The following is an 18,586-nucleotide window of genomic DNA, read 5'->3' as shown; positions in this document are numbered from 1 at the left end:
GGGTCAAGGTAAGACCTCACAGGACACTGTTTTTTGTGCTCTTTTCCATTTGTTGGGGATAGTGCCCTCACACTGAGAGGCAGGATGGTCCAGACACCAGCTCTCCTTGTATGCAGATGACCTGCCTTAGGAAGTCCTTTTTCTCCTCCAGCTTCAATTCTTTATTTGTTTACACACACACATACACACACACACACACACACACACACACACAGACACCAATATTGCTGTTGTAAGGACTAAACTGAGTAGGGTAAATAAAAATGTCACTGGATTTCCATTAACAATGTCCACTTTCTTTACCCCATATAAGGTTTTGATTGACAAGTGGTGTTAGGGAAAAAAAAAAAACAAAACAAAACTAGAGACAAGAAAGTAATCTAACTTCTTTGGGAAGTCAAAGGAAACTCCATTAGAAATATGTTTCCCCTTTTAGCCTTGGTTTCCAGGAAGCCCAGAGCCAACTATGAGCTTCCTCACAGGGACTATATCTTCCCTCTTGTTGTCATGAATGTTTCCTCTTTCTTCTGTGACCCAAATTTTCTGTATTATGAGCCACCCTGTGGGAATGGTTGCCTTAAGCACTGAGTTCAAAGGACCTCAGTTCCTGCTTGGGAAGTTCAGAGTTAAAACAAACAAAAACCCATTCTTTGGCTTCCTGATTCTAAGACTTTTCTCCTGGGGCAGGGGTGGGGGCGCTGACTGCATCCCAGAAGAGTGTTTGTGTGTGTGTGTGTGTGTGTGCGCACACGCGCACTATTGGCAGAGACAGTCTCCTCCAGGTCCAGGTGAGCCTGTGGCTGAACACTGAGTCTTCTGGCCCATTGCTTTGCATGGTCAGGTCATGCGTGGAGGATCCTTCCCAGGAGATTGAAAAGGTCATGGTGCATGAGCTGGGTTTGTCCAGACTTGTCTAAGCAGGAGTCAGGCTAGCAGGTACAGAGGGATTTCTCTTTTCTGGTAAAAGCCTGGGCTCCAAATGCTTGTTGTGAAAGGGTGACAGCAGGGAGACTCCAGGGTGCCCCTTTATCAGGAGGAAGTGGCCCAGCGCCCAAGGACATCAACCTGAAGATGTCCTTTGGAACTCTCCAGCATGTTTCCTTTCTGGCAGCTCTTTCCCCAGAAAATGACTCTGCCTGGGGATGCTCCTTCCTTCCCATCTCCCTCCCTCAATTGTCCTTCTTCCATTTCACAACAGAGCTGATTTTCCTCTGACCTGTCTTGAAACTCCCTGCACTGCCTAGATGATAAAAACTCCTGAGGCACAAAGGGATATGTTAAGAACGGGCAGCACTGGAGGAAGAGGTTGACACACGGGGGTAGACGATGCCTTTTGGAATTCAGTTGACAAGTGCCTACCAATGTTGCACACACAAAGATGTCCATCTGGTTACTTGGTTCATCTACCCATCCACACACCCACCTGTCCACCCACTCACCCATTCATCCATCTGTCCACCCACCTACCCACCTACCCATCTGCCCATTTACCTTCTCCCTCCCTATCCAATTCTTAGGGATGCAGAATAACAGTTAAATTTTTAAAACAAAATCAAACTTTTTGCCCATGGAAATTGAATTCTGAATCAGCCAATTGGTTTATTGCTTTGACTTTGCTAATTAGGTTACCCGGCGGGCATCTCCTAGACACTGAACAACTGAAATCTTCTTTGAAGCATGTAAATGGTGTGTTCTAAATTATATACAGATGGTTCCTGACTTATAGCAGTAGTTCAACTTTATGGTTTCTTGGCTTTATGATACAAAAGCAACATACATTCAGTAAAAAGAAACTATTCTTGGGATTTTGTATTTGGTCTTTCCCTGGGCAATGATGTGGGGTAGGATGCTCTCATGATGCTGCGTGGTGCTCTGTCAACAATGTGACCACAAGGGTGAATAGTGGGTACTCTGTTGCTAAGCTATGATATTTGGTAGCTTAGATATATTAAATGCATTTTTTTACTTACAGTTTTTTCAACTTACATTAGGTTGATCGGGATGTGGCCATGTTGTAAGTGGAGGAGCAACTGTACTTTGTTGAACTTGAGAGACCAGGTTAGAGATCAACTTAAAAATATACAAGAGGTACCTGGTTGTTCAAAAGAGTTTTAGGGGGAAAATAGTATTATAAAAGGAGCCCCTGCATATTATCCTTACGAGTAAAAATTTGGAAACACATAAATTCCCAACAATATTTTATCCATAAGTAGATTATTAAGCACCCACTATTTATTTAAAAAATGTGAAATGTTGCCAAATGTGATGGCACACACCTGCAATTCTAGTGGTATGGAAGGCTGAGGCAGGAGGATCACAAATTCAAAGCCTCAGCAACTTAGCAAGGTCCTGTCTCAAAAAAAAAAGAGGGATGGGGATGTGGTTTGGTAGTTTAGCACCCCTGGGTTCAATCCCTGGTACTAAGCAAATGTGAAATGTCATAAGTAGAATATGTCTATGTAGAATATAACAATAATTTTTTTAACATCTTCATGAAATGTTGCTAGATAGTTTATTCCAGGTAATGAGATAATAGGTGTTTAGAAATGATTTTAAAATGATGGTTAGCCCAGCATGGCAGCACACACTGTAAATCCCAGCAACTCTGGAGGCTGAGGCAGGAGGACTACAAGTTCAAGGCTGGCCTGGGCAATTTAGTGAGACTGCTTTTCAAAATAAAAAATGAAAAGTACTGGGGATGTAGTTCAGTGGTAAAGTGCCTCTGGTTTAATCCCTAGTACCAAATAAATAAATAAATAAACAAACAAATACATAAAAGAAAGAAAGAAAAGTAGAATTTTTCCACCATATATTGTTCAAAGAACATGAATCACAATGATATGAAACAAAACCTCCTAAATGTTATAATACCCTTGCAAAGGTGGCTAATACCAGGTCAGGAGGGAGGGTGGTTGGGAAAGGGCAGAAGATGGCCTGGAGTCCTGGGAGGATCTATAGGTAGCCCCATCCTCTGAGCCTTGCACGTCCCCAAGGTTAGCTCAGCCCAACAGAGCAGGTGGGGCTGCTTCTGGAGGCCTCTGGAGTGTTCCCTTGAGCCCAGGCCCTGCCCAGGCTGTTCCCTTCCCATGGGCACTGCTTCTGTCTCATTCCGTCTCATGTTTACCCTGCTGCTCGGCAGCTCTGGCAGGCCTCAAGGCCCTGGGGAGAGAGGTGCTGCCCTTAAGGCCTGGAGTCCTGGGAATGCAAAGCTCAGGTATCCATCAGACAGAGAGCTGGCTGCACTGGATCAGGACAGTTGGTGACACACAGGAGCGGGGGTGCCTCACCCGCATCATAGATGCTGATCTCTGAGGCTCAGCCTGGGGATCACACAGCCTGGGGCTTCTCAACCTCGGCTGCATGGGGGTACTAAAAAGTCCTGCCACTTGGGCCCCACCCCAGAGGCTCCAGTATGATTTGCCTGAAGTGTGAGGCTTGAAGCTCCCCCATGACTCCAGTGTGCAGCCAGCTGAGGCTGAGGACCACTGCTCCAGTCCAGGCACCCAATTTTGTGGACATGATGCATTGCAGGCCACATAGCCATTCAGAGACAAGGCCTCACAATCAGTGGTAGAACTATCTACAGAGCATTTATCCTGTGCTCAGGCCTGTCACTTCATTATTGTGACAGCCCTGTGAGGCTGTCCATTCCTACCCTCCAGATGAAGAAATCGAAGCTAATCCCTGCCCAGAGCCCTGCTCTTCCTACCTCTGCTCACGGACATCTACAGAATTGTTGCACAAACAAGACCAGGATCCCATGGAAGGGACCTCTTTCTCCAGGACCTCGCTGCTCCCTGGTGGCTGTGAGCTCCTGTGATACTTCTTCCACTTCCTGTCTCCTCCCTCCCCTGACCCTTCCTGCTTCTGCCTGTGGGAGTATTAGGATCACACCTCTGCTCCCGAACTTTAGTAGGCCTCAGAAGGCCTCTGATGCAGAGTGTTAGCTCCATATGAGAATTCCCTGGCTTCACCCGTCAGGTTTTGATTTGGAGCTGGGGTGGTGGGGCCCAGGGAATTGCATTTCATCAAGAAGCCCAGATAATATTAAGGCAGGGGATCCAGTGACTTGCCTTTTAGAAAGCACTGTTCTAAGGAGAAAATCCAGTCTCCCTTCCCCACAAGTAGGGAGATCAAGTCCCTCGCTCCAGGGTATGGGGGCCCATATGATGGGGTGGGGGGCAGGCTCCTGAGAGGCCTCCACCAGTCCTTCTCACTCTAATGAGCCCCCAGGTTCAGTGAACTCATTCCCCACAGACAGAACACTGGCAAGCTTTCTTTGACCCAAATGAAATCTTGTGGGTCCCTTAACATCAGATTAAGTGCTCCCACCTGGCAGGTCATCTTGTACACACATTTCCCAAGCTGTAGGAGGTAGGCCTTCAACTTTTCTGTCCCTTCCTGCTTTTTCTCTTTCCCTGACTCTATGGGGTTTGTGCTACTATTTTCATTATACTGAGAGACTAGCTCAAAAAGATTAATCACACACCTTAGCATCACACATGGTGTGAACTTGAGTCTCTGTCTCTCCCAACCTGTCTTCCCTCTCATGCCAGTGGAAGAGGGTGAGAGGGATCTCTTGGTCCCCTGGTTCTAGGTGGAGCAGAGCTGCCTGTCCTACCTTTAGCCTCAAGACCTGTGGTGGCGGGTGGGGCAGTGCTCCATTGATTCTAGTGGAGGGGCTAGGCTGCCACCCAGGTCCCCTTGGAGGCTCCAGCAGGAGTGAACCTTCCTGTTTCAGACCTGGCCCAGCAGGCAGAAAAGTGGTCACTTCTGTCACTCCAAGATGTCTGCCATAGTCCTGCCTCTTCTTTATTTCCAGAACCCAGGCTTGCAGTGAAGATACAGGCAGGAGGAGGGGATCTCCGCCCATTTCTTGGAGGGGGGGGGCAGGGGCTCAGCTTCTGTGGCCTGAAGCCAACTGGGGAGAGGTGGTTCAGGCAGCAGCAAGACTGAGCAGGTCTGCCCATGCCAGCTCCAGCTAAGGGGCAGACAGAGAGGAGGTTTCCCTTGGCTGTCTGGGAAGCTGTTTTAAAAGAAGCGACAGTAAAGCTGAGCCAAGTGAGGGCCAGAGGGGACTTGCACCAAGCTCCTACATTCACCTCTTCACCACTGACCTCAAGTTGGATGCAGTCTGCTCTGAAGGAGGAGGGAAGGAAGGGCCACTCACTTGTCTGTGCTCAGCACTGGAGTTGGAACCCAGATCCTCTGCTCCAAAGTTTGTGATGGCTGTCATTCACCCCTTGGCCTCCTCAGACTGTCCTCCTGGACCACATGGGCACCAGTGGCCCTCTCCCAAGACCCTCACTGCTGGGCTAGCTCATGTCAGGGCAGGCAGTGTTGTTTCAGATGACTTCCTTTGGACTGCAAGGATCAAGGCCACACATGAAACAAACTGTCCATTTTGGTCTTCTAAGCCTGGAGAGGGGTGGGAAGTTCAGGGGTTGGAGGGCAGGGTAACAGGGAGGAAGAGGAAAAGTAGGTCTGGCTGTTCAGGAGTCTCAGGCCTATCGGTTTTCCCACTGAGGCCTCCCTCATCAGTGCACTGAAGACCCATTTGTCAGTGAGATGGAGAAATAATTCATGCCTGTTTTTTGACAAATTAAAATATATGGGTGTGTGGGAAGGCCTTTTTCCTCTTCCTTTTTTTTTTTTTTTTTTAATCTCCTAAGGGTAAAGAGTTTCCCCAGGAAGAAGGAAAGTAGCCCAAGGCAGCTGGAGGGAGAAGCCCACACCTGGGGAACTATTTACAGCTGTAGGATTACCTTATGAAAGGAGGAGGCCTGCTGGGGACTGGGGGCTGTAACTTGGATACTCAGGGCAGCCGGGATGGTAGATGCAGGAGATGGGGAGGAGCCAGCTGAGGGCACCAAACTGGAGCAGAGATGGAAAGTCAGTGGGGTGCTGTGGCCAACATTCCAGAAATCTGAGGCACACACCACTTCCTCCTAAGCCGGGGTCCCCTTCCCCACTTACACTCCTTTCAGGACTGAAAGACACCCACAGGGGTGGGAGAGCAGAGTTGGATGGGACTGGAAGGTGGTCCCCAGGCACCAAGGCTGCTTTGGGGATGAAGTGAGGGGTCACCCACTGTAAAGGGAGTTAATTTTATTCTTGCAGCTCAGCTCTGCTTCTGTTGCTGCTTGAAAGGAAATTATAGGACCTGCAGACTGCACAGCCTTCCTCTCCTGCAAGCTCTTTTTGGGTCCCTTTGTCTTTCTAGCTTAGATTTTTCTCCCTCTGCTTAGATTACCCACTTTCTGGGCAGACCCTTGCCTACAGACCTCATGCAGATGGAAGGATGGCCACCCCCAGCCCAAGCACCTTCCCTTGGGATGGGGCATTTTCATTTGGGCAGGTTTGGGCTCGCAGAGGCCCCGGGCACAGCAGCCCTTCTTAGGCAGGCGAGACTTCACACCCACACTGAATGGCCAGTCATCTAGGATCCTTGGAGCCCTCTGTGCTCTGTGCTTCTGTTGTTCTTTTGGAAGGGAAGAATGAAACCTTCTTGCCCCTTTTGCTTCCCAGACAGAGCCTGTCTGGCTCAGAACCAACGACAGTGGGGAGCCAGGAGGGAGGCCATGGGAACCATTCCTCCTGCGGGGCTGAGGTGTCTGGGTGGGATGGGGGTGGGATGGAAGGGACCAGCTGGATAGCTCAGTGGGGGAGGGTCCTGCTGGAGCCGGTGACAGTGAAGGGCGGAGAAGTGGGTGAAAAGGGACCAGTGTTCCCCTGCCTCAAGGAGAGGCGGCTATTGCCAGGGATACAAAAGCCTCTGTGAAGAAATCTGTGCACTTCCAAGTTCATGGAAAAAGGGACTACCCGTCACAGTCTGGCAGGACTCTCCGGTTGCTGGGGTGAGGAGGGGCACAGCCAGGATTCCAGGCAACATTGCCATGTCTTCTGCATCAGAGGGCCAGTTCCAGTAGGCTCAGACTCAGAGAGGTAGGAAGCCACTGCCGCTGGACGTGGTGCATCTCAGTAGTTTCCTGGAGTCTCTCCCTCCCCACCCCCACCAGCCTTCTGAGACCAGACCCCACAAATCCCTATGGAGCTACATGCAAACTGGAAGTTCTCTTCTTGAATTAGTTCTGGCAGTTGCTCATTTGGGGATGGGTTGGAAAAATTTGGCAAAGAAAGGTAAAGGAACTTTGAAGACAGTAGACTGAATACCATGGAACACTTGGATTGCATTGATTAAACGGGAATAAGTTTCCATTCTGACCTCAGGGCAGATCAGTCACCCTCATGATTTGGGTCTGGCTCCAGGAGAGGGTCAAACTGTCCTCTTCACTGCTTTGTGCCAAAGGTATAGAAATAAACCTTTTGTCTGCTGGGGAAAAGGCTCTCCTCAGAGCTGGGAGGGGGTGAGGACCTCTTTTACCAGGAACCCAAGACAAGAAACAAATCCCAGCAACAATCAAGACTTCAATGGAAATTTATTTTTTTGAAAGGGCTGAGAACTTTTACAAGAGTCTAAAGCCAGTAACTAGAAAGATAAATAAAATACAAAGCCAGTATGCTGTGGCAAAATTCCAGAAAACACACTGAAAAAAATCTTTAAAGTTTAAACCTGCTTCACTTTTATACATAATTACAAATTAATGTACAGCGTTAGGGTTTTAACCCACCTTTTTATTTACTAGGAGTTAGCACAGAAGTGTTCATACAGCATCTGCAACAGCCATGGTGAGCAGAGGTGCCAGGTGTGTCCTTGGCGCCCTCTGCAGGGCCTGGCGTTGCAGTGCACACAGCGAGGCTGACCTGGATCATAGGCAGACAGACTGGGCTGTCCCTCATCAGCGCATGGAGGACCCATCATCTGTCAGGTGGTGGGGAAAGGCAGGGGACAGCTCATGTTAGGGGGAGGTCTGGAGGGCCCTGGCACAGTGGCTCCCACCTGGTTTAGGGAGGTCATCCGCTTCTGGTAGTGGACACTCAGCCAGTAAGGACCACCCATCTCAGTGAGATGGAGAAATAATTCATGGCCTGCCCATATTTTTTGACAAATTAAAATATATGAGTATGTGAGCAGGCCTTCCCCCCACCACCTTCCTTTTATGGCAGCATTAAAATACTTTTCAAAACCTGGCCAGCAGGTAGTAGATTCCAAGGCTCTGGTTAACTAGGAATGTTATGCTATAATGAAAAAAAAATTAGGAACAAAACCCAAACAAACTCTTTGCCCTCTCAAATCTCTGAGGAAGGGTGAGGGAGAGCAGCAGGGCTGGTGGGGACCACCAGGAGGTACTATTGAATAAAGGCAGGGATCAGGTCATTTGTAGGCTTCCACATGCAAACGGCACCCAGGCCCAGAGGGGAACACCCTTCTGCAGTGTCTGGGGTCATCTTGGAGTCACCTTCCTGGCCACCAAGTCCACTTCCTAGGACTGTCCATCTATCTACCACTCCCAGGGCTTGACTGTCCTACGGATACAACTGTCATGCAAATACCAAAATCCTTGGGAAGAAAGAACTGGAGCTGGAAAAAGAGCCTTAGAAACAAAAGAATGAATTATAAAGTACTTTTATGGAGAGTGATTTCTGAATCAAATTCTGACTTACAAAACTTATGGTTCCATCCTTTATTTAAGGTAGGGCTATTTAAGCCCTTGTATATCAACACCATCCCCACAACAAAGGAACAAACGAAACCCCAAGGGTCTCAAAAACATGTGCCGCCTACTACTACTACTACCACCACCACCACCACCACCACCACCATCACCATCACGGAAGATAACAAACAAGGGAGAAAATTAGCAAAGGGATAGCATTTAGTGGCATAACCCTGAGACATGGGAGAGAAAAGAAGGCAAGGTCCGTACCTTTTCAAAAACATCTTGATGAGGAGTTAATGCTTCCCCACAAGATGGCTCTCACAGGGTACAGGGAATGTTGGCAAAGGTTGGATGTGGCAACTTGCATGTTTTCAACCCTCTTCTTTTTCTAAAAAGAAAACAGTTCACATCTAATTGTCTCAAAAACGGTGCCAACTGATGAGAGCGCATTTAAAGTGCATGTCACCCAAATGGGATGACAACTACTGAGATGATCATAATTTTTGAGAGAAGATGTGGTCTCCTTTTAGGAAACCTGGGGATTCTGGGTAGTAATTCCATCCATCCCTTGAAATTCCATAATTTCAGGCATCTGCTTTCTTTAGTTTGATGGTCCTACTGTGGGGAACTAGTGTGGGAAATACTTGTGGTCCCTGGAAAACCACTTCTTTTCACAGGAGAGAAACCTACACAGAGCAGCTAGAGTAGTTCCCAAGGTTGAAAGCAAAAGCATAAGCAGCAGCAATCCCAGGTCACTCCCCAAACACAACATTCCCCTTGAGGCCAATTTCAAAAAAAGAAGAGGGATGGAGTCTGCATGTGAGAGCAGGCTCTTGGTAAGTGGTTCTCTTTCTATATTCCCAGCAGGATACTGGGTGACGTAGGGGAATTCAGGGGATTTTTTTTCTTCTCATTCCCAATTTGTCCAATGATAACCTGACCACACTGTTTTGAGTTATGTGTGGGCAGAGGTGAAATATGTTTTTTAAAACAACCACTAATAGACCAAAACAAGCTAGATGTTATACCTAGTAAGGAGTAAGCTATACCTGAAGATTGAAATCAAGCTGTGTGAGGCTGCACAGTAACTTACAGAATCCAAAGTGATCTTTGGAAGACTGGGCAAATCTGATCAGCACTTTCATTTCAAATATGGAGAGCAGGACCATATGTCCTACCTAATGGGAAAGAACCAGGTCTTGGTTGAAGACTGCTCTCCTGTGAAGGCCAGGTGGGCCAGAGATAAGGACACTGTGGTGTCTCTGAGGAAAGTCAGGAGAGGCTTCAGCTATATATGTGGACTGATGGGAGGAAAACACTTTTTGCTGTTTAGAGTCTTTGGGGAGGTACATCATGGTTTCAATAGAAAAATCAGCTGGCTTTAGTCTTAGAAGTTTGTTTCTTAAAAGTTAGAATTCTTTTATGACAAAAACAGGCAAAGGAAATTCATAGGTGGCAAAGTTTCCTAATTCCTAAACAAGGAAGACAACATCAATAAAAGAATGAGTGGAGGAGAGGAAGGGCCATAGCCCTGCCCCAACCCTAAGTTTTCTTCTGGACCTTCAAGGCACTTGGAAAGCCAACCAGCCACAAATAAACAGCACCACCTGCTACTTCATTCTCTGTGCTGACCAGATAAACTGTTGGGCTAGTACTGGTTCACCTTACAAACAAAAACAAAACAACATACACACACACACACACACACAGAGACACACACAAATAAATAAAATTTAGGCTAAAAATTCTAAACCAGACCTCTTTCAAATAAACTGAAAGATAAATATCTCCATCTGCAAGGCCAGCTTGCAATTCATCAACAAGCACCAAGTTAGATTTGTGTTTGCCTTTTTTAAAAGAATGTTCAAAGCCACATGCTTCTGAGGGGCAAAAAGCAAGAACTGTATGCCACATCTGAAGCACAGAATTTTCCGGGTCTCCTCCATGGGGAGTACCAAAGTGGCAGTATTTGGGGCCTCAAGGGAAACCTTACCAATGATCTGTCTAGCATGTAACAGCAGGGAAAGCCTCAAGCAAACACAGAACAGTGGAAAGAGAGAAGGAAAACCAGGCAGTATTGTGACATCTTCAAGGGGCAAAGCATAATTAGCAACCTTAGATTTAAAAATATTTTTTAGAAAACCGAGTTCTGACAAGATCTCCTAAGAGGACATGAGTATTCCCAGCCACTGCCTGGTGCAGACCCCCTTCTCAGTCCCCGCTGCTGAAAACTGCTATAGGTAGGCTTATCCCCTTTGCCAGAACCTACTTATCAGCCAGCCATCCTAGTGTGTGTGCTGGGAGGACAACCTCGCAGAGCCTTGGCACAGCCAAGTGGGTGGTGGCTTCTGGGGTGGGTGCTGCTGACAGGGCATGTGCTCTCCCACAGGGAGGACCAAGACACAGCAGCTGCCCTGGGGGAGCCCTTATGAGGGCTATTCTGGGTGGTCAGTGACAACCAAAAAGTGTCACCACACAGATTATAGTACACAGGAGGCTTCTCTGTGCCTAGAATCTATAGGCAAGTATCTTGAACAGCCAGTATATTTCTTCTGGATTTTTTTTTTTTAATACCAGGTATTGAACCCAGAGATGCTTAATCACTGAGCTACATCCCCAGCCTTTTTTATTTCTGAGACAGGGTCTTGCTAAGTTGCTGAGGCTGGCTTTGAACTTGCAATCATCCTGGCTCAGTCTCCCGAGTTGCTGGGATTATAGGTGTGCGCGGCCCTATCCAGCTCCTCTGGATTTTTTTTTTTTTTTAAAAGTCTGGGGCAATGAGATAAAGGTGGTACAGATCAGGTACCTTTTATACATGTCAAGTCTTCTCTCACTGGTTTCACAAATGCTTGTTATCCCTTCCAAAATAAAATGAGAAATACATGCAAAAATGGGGTGATGTGTGTACTGGGTGGTTTAAAGGGAACTCCATCTATTAGGATAACAGGATGAAGTACTGAACAACCATGTGCCATCTGGTCAGTTTGTTTTTTGATTTTGGTTTTGTTCCCCCAAATAAAAGGCAGAGTTTCAGAGCTCATTTGGAAACACTCTTTCAAGCTGTTAGGAATTCCTGACATGTCCCAAACCATTGCCTGTACTTCTGGGGCCACTGTTTTCGGTGTAACAACCTGAGTAGGGCCAGCCCTACCCGTGAGCCTGGGCAGTCACAGATAATGGATGAAGTGGAATTTGGGTTTCCTTCCCCACCCTGACATTCAGACAATCTGTTCTTGTCCAGGACCTGGGGAAGACCAGGAAGACTGGATGCTGAAAAGCTGTAGGCATCCAGCGTAAGGGACTTGAGCACGCTGCAGCAACAGGAGAGGTGGTGCTAGGCACCACAGCCAGTCAGCAGGCAGCTGCCTCGGCAGAGAGGATAAGATCAGCAGAAGATCTCTTCACCTTCCGTTGATACTTCTGAAGCAGGACCATCTGGAACAGTAAAGCCAGGAATGACAAGGAAATCCTGGAAAAGCTGCCCTTTTCATTTCACTTCCTCTGTGATGCAGCAGGTGACAGGGGCTTTGTGGACAATTAATTCACTTTCTATAAATGGGGCTTCAACACTCATGTAGTAAGCGAGCTCCTTATTGATTTCTTCACTAATTCTTATCCCCATAACTTACATGATCACTAGAGTTTATAAACAGGCCTACAAAAGGGAAAGATCAATTCTAATGGAAGGTACAGAAAAGGATTCAGGGCAAACATTGCATATGATTGGGAGACATTTGGCATGGCTCAACCACAGGCTCTCTGACTGCTGGTGCATTAGTTGATCTGAGCCTAGTTTCCTCATTTCTCTTAGGGGCTTGCAGGACCTACTTTATACAGTCACTTGAGGACTATACCATCTGATACTATTTTTTTTTTTTTTTACCAGTTAATGGATGAAGCCTACAAAGGGAGGACCTGAATCACTTCCTTTGGGCAAGTTCCACTTCCTCATGTGGAGAATGCTACAAAAATGAAACCTCATTCTACTGGGCACGGGTGTGCCACACAGCAAGGGGTTCTTGCACACCCATTGTTCAAACATTCTTATCAAGTGGGTTCAAGAGCATGAAAGCTTGGCTTTCATACATCTGAACTGTATCCCCTTTTTAAACCCTCATGTCACTAAAATCTCCCATTTTTTAGAATATGGATACTATGGCCAGAGGAAGACTGGATATGGGTGACTTACCACCAGGCTGGGAACGGCTTCCTTTGTTCTTCTTTTTTTTCTCCTTCTTTTCCTTTGGCTTAGCTAACCCAAACAGGCGGGTGGAGGTGCACGATGGGGCCTGGCTCTGTCCCTCTGGTAGTCTGTTTGTCTGGCTGGTTGAACTCAGTATGTGAAAGGGCCCCTTATCTTTGTGTGTCCGAGAGATGCTGTTCCTTTTGGGGGACACTGAAAGTTCTGAGTCCAATGATCCTGTTTTGGTTACTGAAGGTGCAGATGGCAGTGAGGATTCCTCAGGATTGGGAAAGAAGGATGGGATCCTCATCAGCTTGGTGTGCTGATGTGAAACCTGCACATATTCAAGAGAAGGCATTTTAAGCTGGAGACCATCAGCAGCCCTAGTGCCCATTCAATAGTTACTGGCTGGATCCAACTGGTGTTTACCCACTCCCACTAGAGTTCTGTCCAAAGATTCAGAACTGCTCATTTGCTGCTTTCCTCCAAGTAGTCAGTATCCATGAACATGTTAAAAATATCACCTTTGATACCATTAATATTTCTATTCTACATGTCAGTATCATAAAGGATTAATAGTACCTCTCTGAAGGGGCAGCTTAGGAGAGAACTGCCACTCCCTGAGGAAATAAGCACAGCTGCCTATCTCAACACTGACTTACATAAGGATCTAGCTATTTCACAGCAGTGATTACAGATATGTCCATGTTAGAGGGTAAGTAAAATGAATTGGGCTTACACTGATCCTAGTCAAAGGTTAAACCAGAGATAAAGCCATCGGATCTCAGTTGCCTGGGAACCTTCTGTTCTCAAGGCTGTGCTGATTTTATTGGGTGGGGGTGGAATCCATCCTTGGGTCATAAAAAACAACAGAGTCATTTCTTGCTTCCTACCATATGTCTGAAAACTTCTGTAGAAAGTGACCACTGTCCCCACTTTGGAAGAAGCCTCTTCAATTTTCTTTCATGGTCCCATGTCAATCACTCAAAGAAACTGGGTAACATGAGTTTTAAAAGCGAGGAGATCTGTGCACACCCAGGCTTTCTATCTGGAACAAGTGTCCATATTCCAGAAAAACTGTGGACCATCACTGAGATAAAGTTGGGAGGCAGTATGCTGAACAACTGAAAACCTCTCCATGTAAACAGCAGCTACCAAAGAGGAAAGGTCTTCAACAGCAGCACAGGACGAATCAGGCCCTGAGAATCCAGGTGTCTCACCACCCCAAACAAGCAAATCTGTGCAGATAGCCATCTACTGCTGTCTCCTGGCCATAGCACTGCATGTTCTGGGGTTTCCTTGGTGTTTCTCTAGCAGGTTACAAGTTCCTTTACGTGGAGGCCATGCCTGGTTTCTCACATGGCACAGGACAGAGGATTTGCTCCCCAAATCCTGAATGGCTGACTGCTATTCTCGCAGATGTGCTGAGGCTACTTACTTAGCCCATGTTGGTGCTGGCTGAGGAAGTTCAAGTGAGTTCAAAGGGTTCATTCCCTGGCCTAAACCCCTGAACATGTCCATCTTCCTCTTCAACTTCCTAAAGATGCAAAAGGCAGATAAAGACACTTCTTCCCCAACCCCATCTCAGAGTAGAGCAAAGACTGTAAAAACAGGGATTCTCTCTCTGCTTGCTTTTTTAATGATGCTTAGTTAAGAATGTCAGCCATTACGTGACTTTCCCAGTACAGGTAAGGAAAAGCCCTCTCCTGGCTGGACAGAGACTCTTATTACCTGACAGAAGTCCCGTTCCATCTGCCTCTGGCTGAGCCGTTCCGCATCCTGCCGCAGTTGCTCTTGTTCTCTCTCCAGCTGTTTCTGGGCAGCACGCAACCTCTCCAGGTCACACTGGTATGTTCCCTTCTTTTGCTGGAGCTCCTCTTGGTCCTTCTCCAAGTCCTGCTGCCCGCGCTGCACCTTCTCCTCACGCTCAGCCAGTCGAGCCTCTCGCTCCCGCAGTTCTCTCTCCCGGGCCTCCCACTCACGCTCCCTCCTGCGCTTCTCCTCCAGGTGCTGTGCCTGCTGCTTCTGGAGATTAGCCAGGTCCTGGCGCTGCTTCTCCAGGCTGCGCTGCTTCTCCTGCTCGATAAGGGAGCTGGGGCGGGATGAGCTCCTAGTAAGTGCTCTCTCGTTCAGCACCAGCTTCTGGTCCTCAATGTAGGTGTCTTGCTGTAACACCACACCCTGAGGAAAGCACACAGCAGACAGCCATGCAACTCTGACCCAGAAGAGCAGCATCCTGCTGATTTCATACCAGGGGGCACTATGAGAGACTGACCCTCCCATTTAAAAAAATATTTTTAGCTATAGATGGACATAGTACCTTTATTTTATTGATTTATTTTTATGTAGTGCTGAGGATTGAACCCAGTGCCTCACATGTGCTAGGCAAGTGCTCTACCACTGAGCCACAATCCCAGCCTCCCTCCCATTGTGTTTTAAGGGTCTGATATATGATAATAAGATGCTCTAGAATTACTTTGGACAGTTATAAAATATGAACGACAAAGGTGCAGGAACTCACTTTCATGTCAAACCTGGTCACATACTTTCTAGAGTCACTTCTATATGCCTCCATCCCTAGGGCACAGAGAGTATGTATATACTGCAGGTGGGAGGTTGACTCTTCAAGGAAGGAAATGAGCAGGATTCAAGGATATAACAGCACACAGAGGTATGGAAGTGGAAACTTTACAATTAGAGACTATCTGGAGTGAAATGCTCTCCTAAGTGCATGTAAGCACCCTGTGTCATTAAGCAGGACCCACAGACAACCAGCTGTTCATCAATTCTAGTCTTGGAAGGTTGATGGTGCTCCAACCACTGGATTTTGTAAGCCTCACCTTAAGAGCCAGTCTTCTCTAGGTTGAGGCTCCCATTTACTCATAAAGCAACACAAAAACCTCAAGATTCAGGTCAACAAAAATCTCTGTTGTTCTCTAAACAAGAAAGTGCACAGACAGAAGATGAAGGCATGTACCTGCAGAGTGCTGAGGAGTTCATGGAGATGAACAATGCTCTGGACAACCTGCTGCAAAGGAAAAAAATGACTTCATGAATTTCAGAGTCCATCACACCAGATGGCGTGACATCCTTACAATACAACAAGATACTTCTATTAAAATGTATCATAAAGCTTCAACTATTAAAAATGACTGGCAAAAATGATATGTAGATCAATGTAACAGAATAGAAAGTCTAAGGATGAACCTTAAGAATTTAGTATATAGCTGGGCATGGTGGTGCATGCCTATTATCCCAGCAGCTTAGGAAGCTGAGGCAGGAGCCAGCCTCAGCCATGGCGAGGTGCTAAGCAAATCAGTGAGACCTGACTCTAAATAAAATAAAAAATAGGGCTGGGGTTGTGGCCTAGTATTTGAGTGCCTCTGAGTTCAATCCCTAGTATCCTCCCTCCTGCCAAAAAAAAAAAAATAAATAAAAAAAAAGAAATGAGTATATATGTAGTATATCTAATCGCCAGAGAAGGAAAGGAAATCCAATTAATTTTTCTGAGAAAAGCGGCCAAATTTCTGGAAAACATTAGGTTGGGACCTTGGTTCACACACACAAAAATATTCAAATAGATGAATATATTAAGGGTAAAAACAGAACCATAGGAGCTGGGGATGTGGCTCAAGCGGTAGCGTGCTCGCCTGGCATGCGTGCGGCCCGGGTTCGATCCTCAGCACCACATACCAACAAAGATGTTGTGTCCGCTGAGAACTAAAAAATAAATATTAAAAAAAAGATGTTGTGTCCGCCGAGAACTAAAAAATAAATATTAAAAAATTCTCTCTTTCTCTCTCTTTAAAAAAACATTAAAAACAAGGCTATATAATTGTTTAAAAAAAAAAAAACAGAACCATAAAAGAGCTATAGGGGAGGCTTTTTCAACATCAAAGTAATGAAAGAAACCACACACAAACATGAAGGACACACTTTAACACAAATTTAAATGAAAAAAATCTTTGATTTACAAAAGGCTCTCATAAATCACTAAGATTAAAAAGAAAAAAAAAAAAAGAATAACCCAGTACAAAAATGGGCCAGAAACACAAACCAGCAATTTACCAAAGAAATACAATGGTCAGTTACATACAATATCAGCAGCAATTCAGGGGCTGAGAGTATAGCTCAGAGAGTAGCAGAGTGCTGCTTAGGATGCCTGAAGCCCTGGGTTTAATCTCCAGCACGAACATAAGAACAATAATTAATAATTTATTTGAAATTAAATAAATGCAAAATAAAATAAAGAAATGAAACTTGGATTTATCAAACCAACAAACCGTTAATTTAAAAAATGCTAACATCCATGCTGGGGAAATTAAGATTAAAAAATGGATTCTACTGAGGAATAGAGTATGGTATCATGTAACAGTTCAGACAGCAATCTGGCATGCTGATGAAATAATAAAAAAACTATGCAAAGAGTGTATGTACAAGGATGTTCCTGGCTGCATTATCTAAAAAACAAAAAGTGGGCTGGGCACATTGGTGCATGCCTGTAATCCCAGACACTTGGGAGGCAGGGGATCACAAGTTAGAGACCTTGACCCAAATTTAAAAGAGAGAAAGAGAGGGGGGGGGAGGGGGGGGAGGGGGGGAGGGAGAGAGAGAAAGAAATAACTACTAGGAAGATTAAATAAATTATGGTACATGATACACTGATTAATATGCAGCTGTTCAATACCAGGCTTTGTACAAACATGCCTTGGGAAATGCTTCTAGGATGTGTTGAGAGAAAAAAGAAGAGGGCGAAACCCAGAGGCACTTATACAAATTGTATAAAACTATTTCCACAACACTCATACACAGAGACATATCAAATAGAAGAAAATGTTGGAAATATAAACACCAAACATTTATCACAAGTTATTACTCAGTGGTGGGATTATACTTATTAGATAAATTTAAAAACAAAACCCCAAAACGTAGTTACTATGCATAGTTATTTTCAAAGTAGTTTTTATTCCTTATTAAGTTTACTCTAGAAAGACAGAAGATCTGCTGGGTCCTAGCTGCCCACTATAGTATGTACTTTATACTGGAATGCCTCAAAAACAAAGTAGTCTTGTAGTATCTCTGACTTCTCTCACTAAGTATAGGGGAAGAAGTTGCCGAATGGAAAAATCAACTAGTAGCTAGTTTTCAAGTAGCAGACATAGAGTCAGCAACCTCCTCAGGCCCAGGTTCACGCCACTTCAGGAATAAACACAGACAGGATGCATTCAGGTGACTGCTATATTAGACTTTATGCCAACAAACAAAATACAATAGCGTTCATTTTTTTGGGGCGGGGGGAGGGGTGAGGAGGAATGATTTCCCTTAATTTAAAAATTCAAAACAAAGCTCTGCAGGGATTTAAGCTCTTATGTTAAATGCAAGAAGGCAGAAACTAAAAGAATATCCTTGAGAGGTGCTCCCTAAAACCCAACTATCACAACCAGGTGTGGTGGTGCATGCTTGTAAACTCAGTGACTTGGGAGGCTGAGGCAGAAGGATCACAGTTTGAGGTCATCCTTGGGTAACTTCACTAAACCCTTAGTAATCTTAGCAAGACCCTGCCTCAAAATAAAAAAAAATTAAAAATACTGTGGATGTGCCTTGGTGGTTAAATGCCCCAGGTTCAATCTCTGGTACGTCACCCCCGCCCATAAAAAGAAGCTACTATCACTTTATCTGATTCTAGTCTGCTTACCCACAAAGGTAGAGGTTCAGAATAAGCTAATCTTGGACACAGCTGTGACTCTGAAGCTGATTTTATCCAAAGGAGTCAGGGAGGGTCTGAGGGACAGCAGTGCTGGTACCCTGCAGGGTCAGGCAGAGAGCTCAGCTAAGGGCAGTT

General features: G+C 45.8%; 1 protein-coding gene across 12 annotated transcripts in view; it reads right to left on the bottom strand.

Moving 5' to 3' along the window:
* Positions 1 to 7,415: 7,415 nt before the first annotated feature.
* AKAP13 (A-kinase anchoring protein 13) overlaps positions 7,416 to 18,586 on the bottom strand; it is a 351,990-nt gene continuing 340,819 nt past the window's right edge. For 10 of the 12 annotated variants that reach the window (XM_081292573.1, XM_081292574.1, XM_081292572.1 and 7 more), the window contains 4 exons: positions 15,722 to 15,772; positions 14,476 to 14,925; positions 12,751 to 13,078; positions 7,416 to 11,996 (listed from right to left, as the gene is read on the bottom strand). In XM_081292573.1, coding sequence (XP_081148699.1) covers positions 11,947 to 11,996; positions 12,751 to 13,078; positions 14,476 to 14,925; positions 15,722 to 15,772 — 879 coding nt within the window. In that variant the 3' untranslated portion in view covers positions 7,416 to 11,946. The remainder of the gene's footprint in view (positions 11,997 to 12,750; positions 13,079 to 14,475; positions 14,926 to 15,721; positions 15,773 to 18,586) is intronic. The other 2 variants (XM_081292576.1, XM_081292581.1) reach the window with 1 other exon arrangement.

Source organism: Spermophilus citellus (assembly GCF_964194105.1).
Source record: "Spermophilus citellus genome assembly, chromosome: 4".
Taxonomy (NCBI): domain Eukaryota; kingdom Metazoa; phylum Chordata; class Mammalia; order Rodentia; family Sciuridae; genus Spermophilus; species Spermophilus citellus.
The sequence above is the reverse complement of the archived record's forward strand: the minus strand, read 5'-3'. Positions and strand labels throughout refer to the sequence as shown.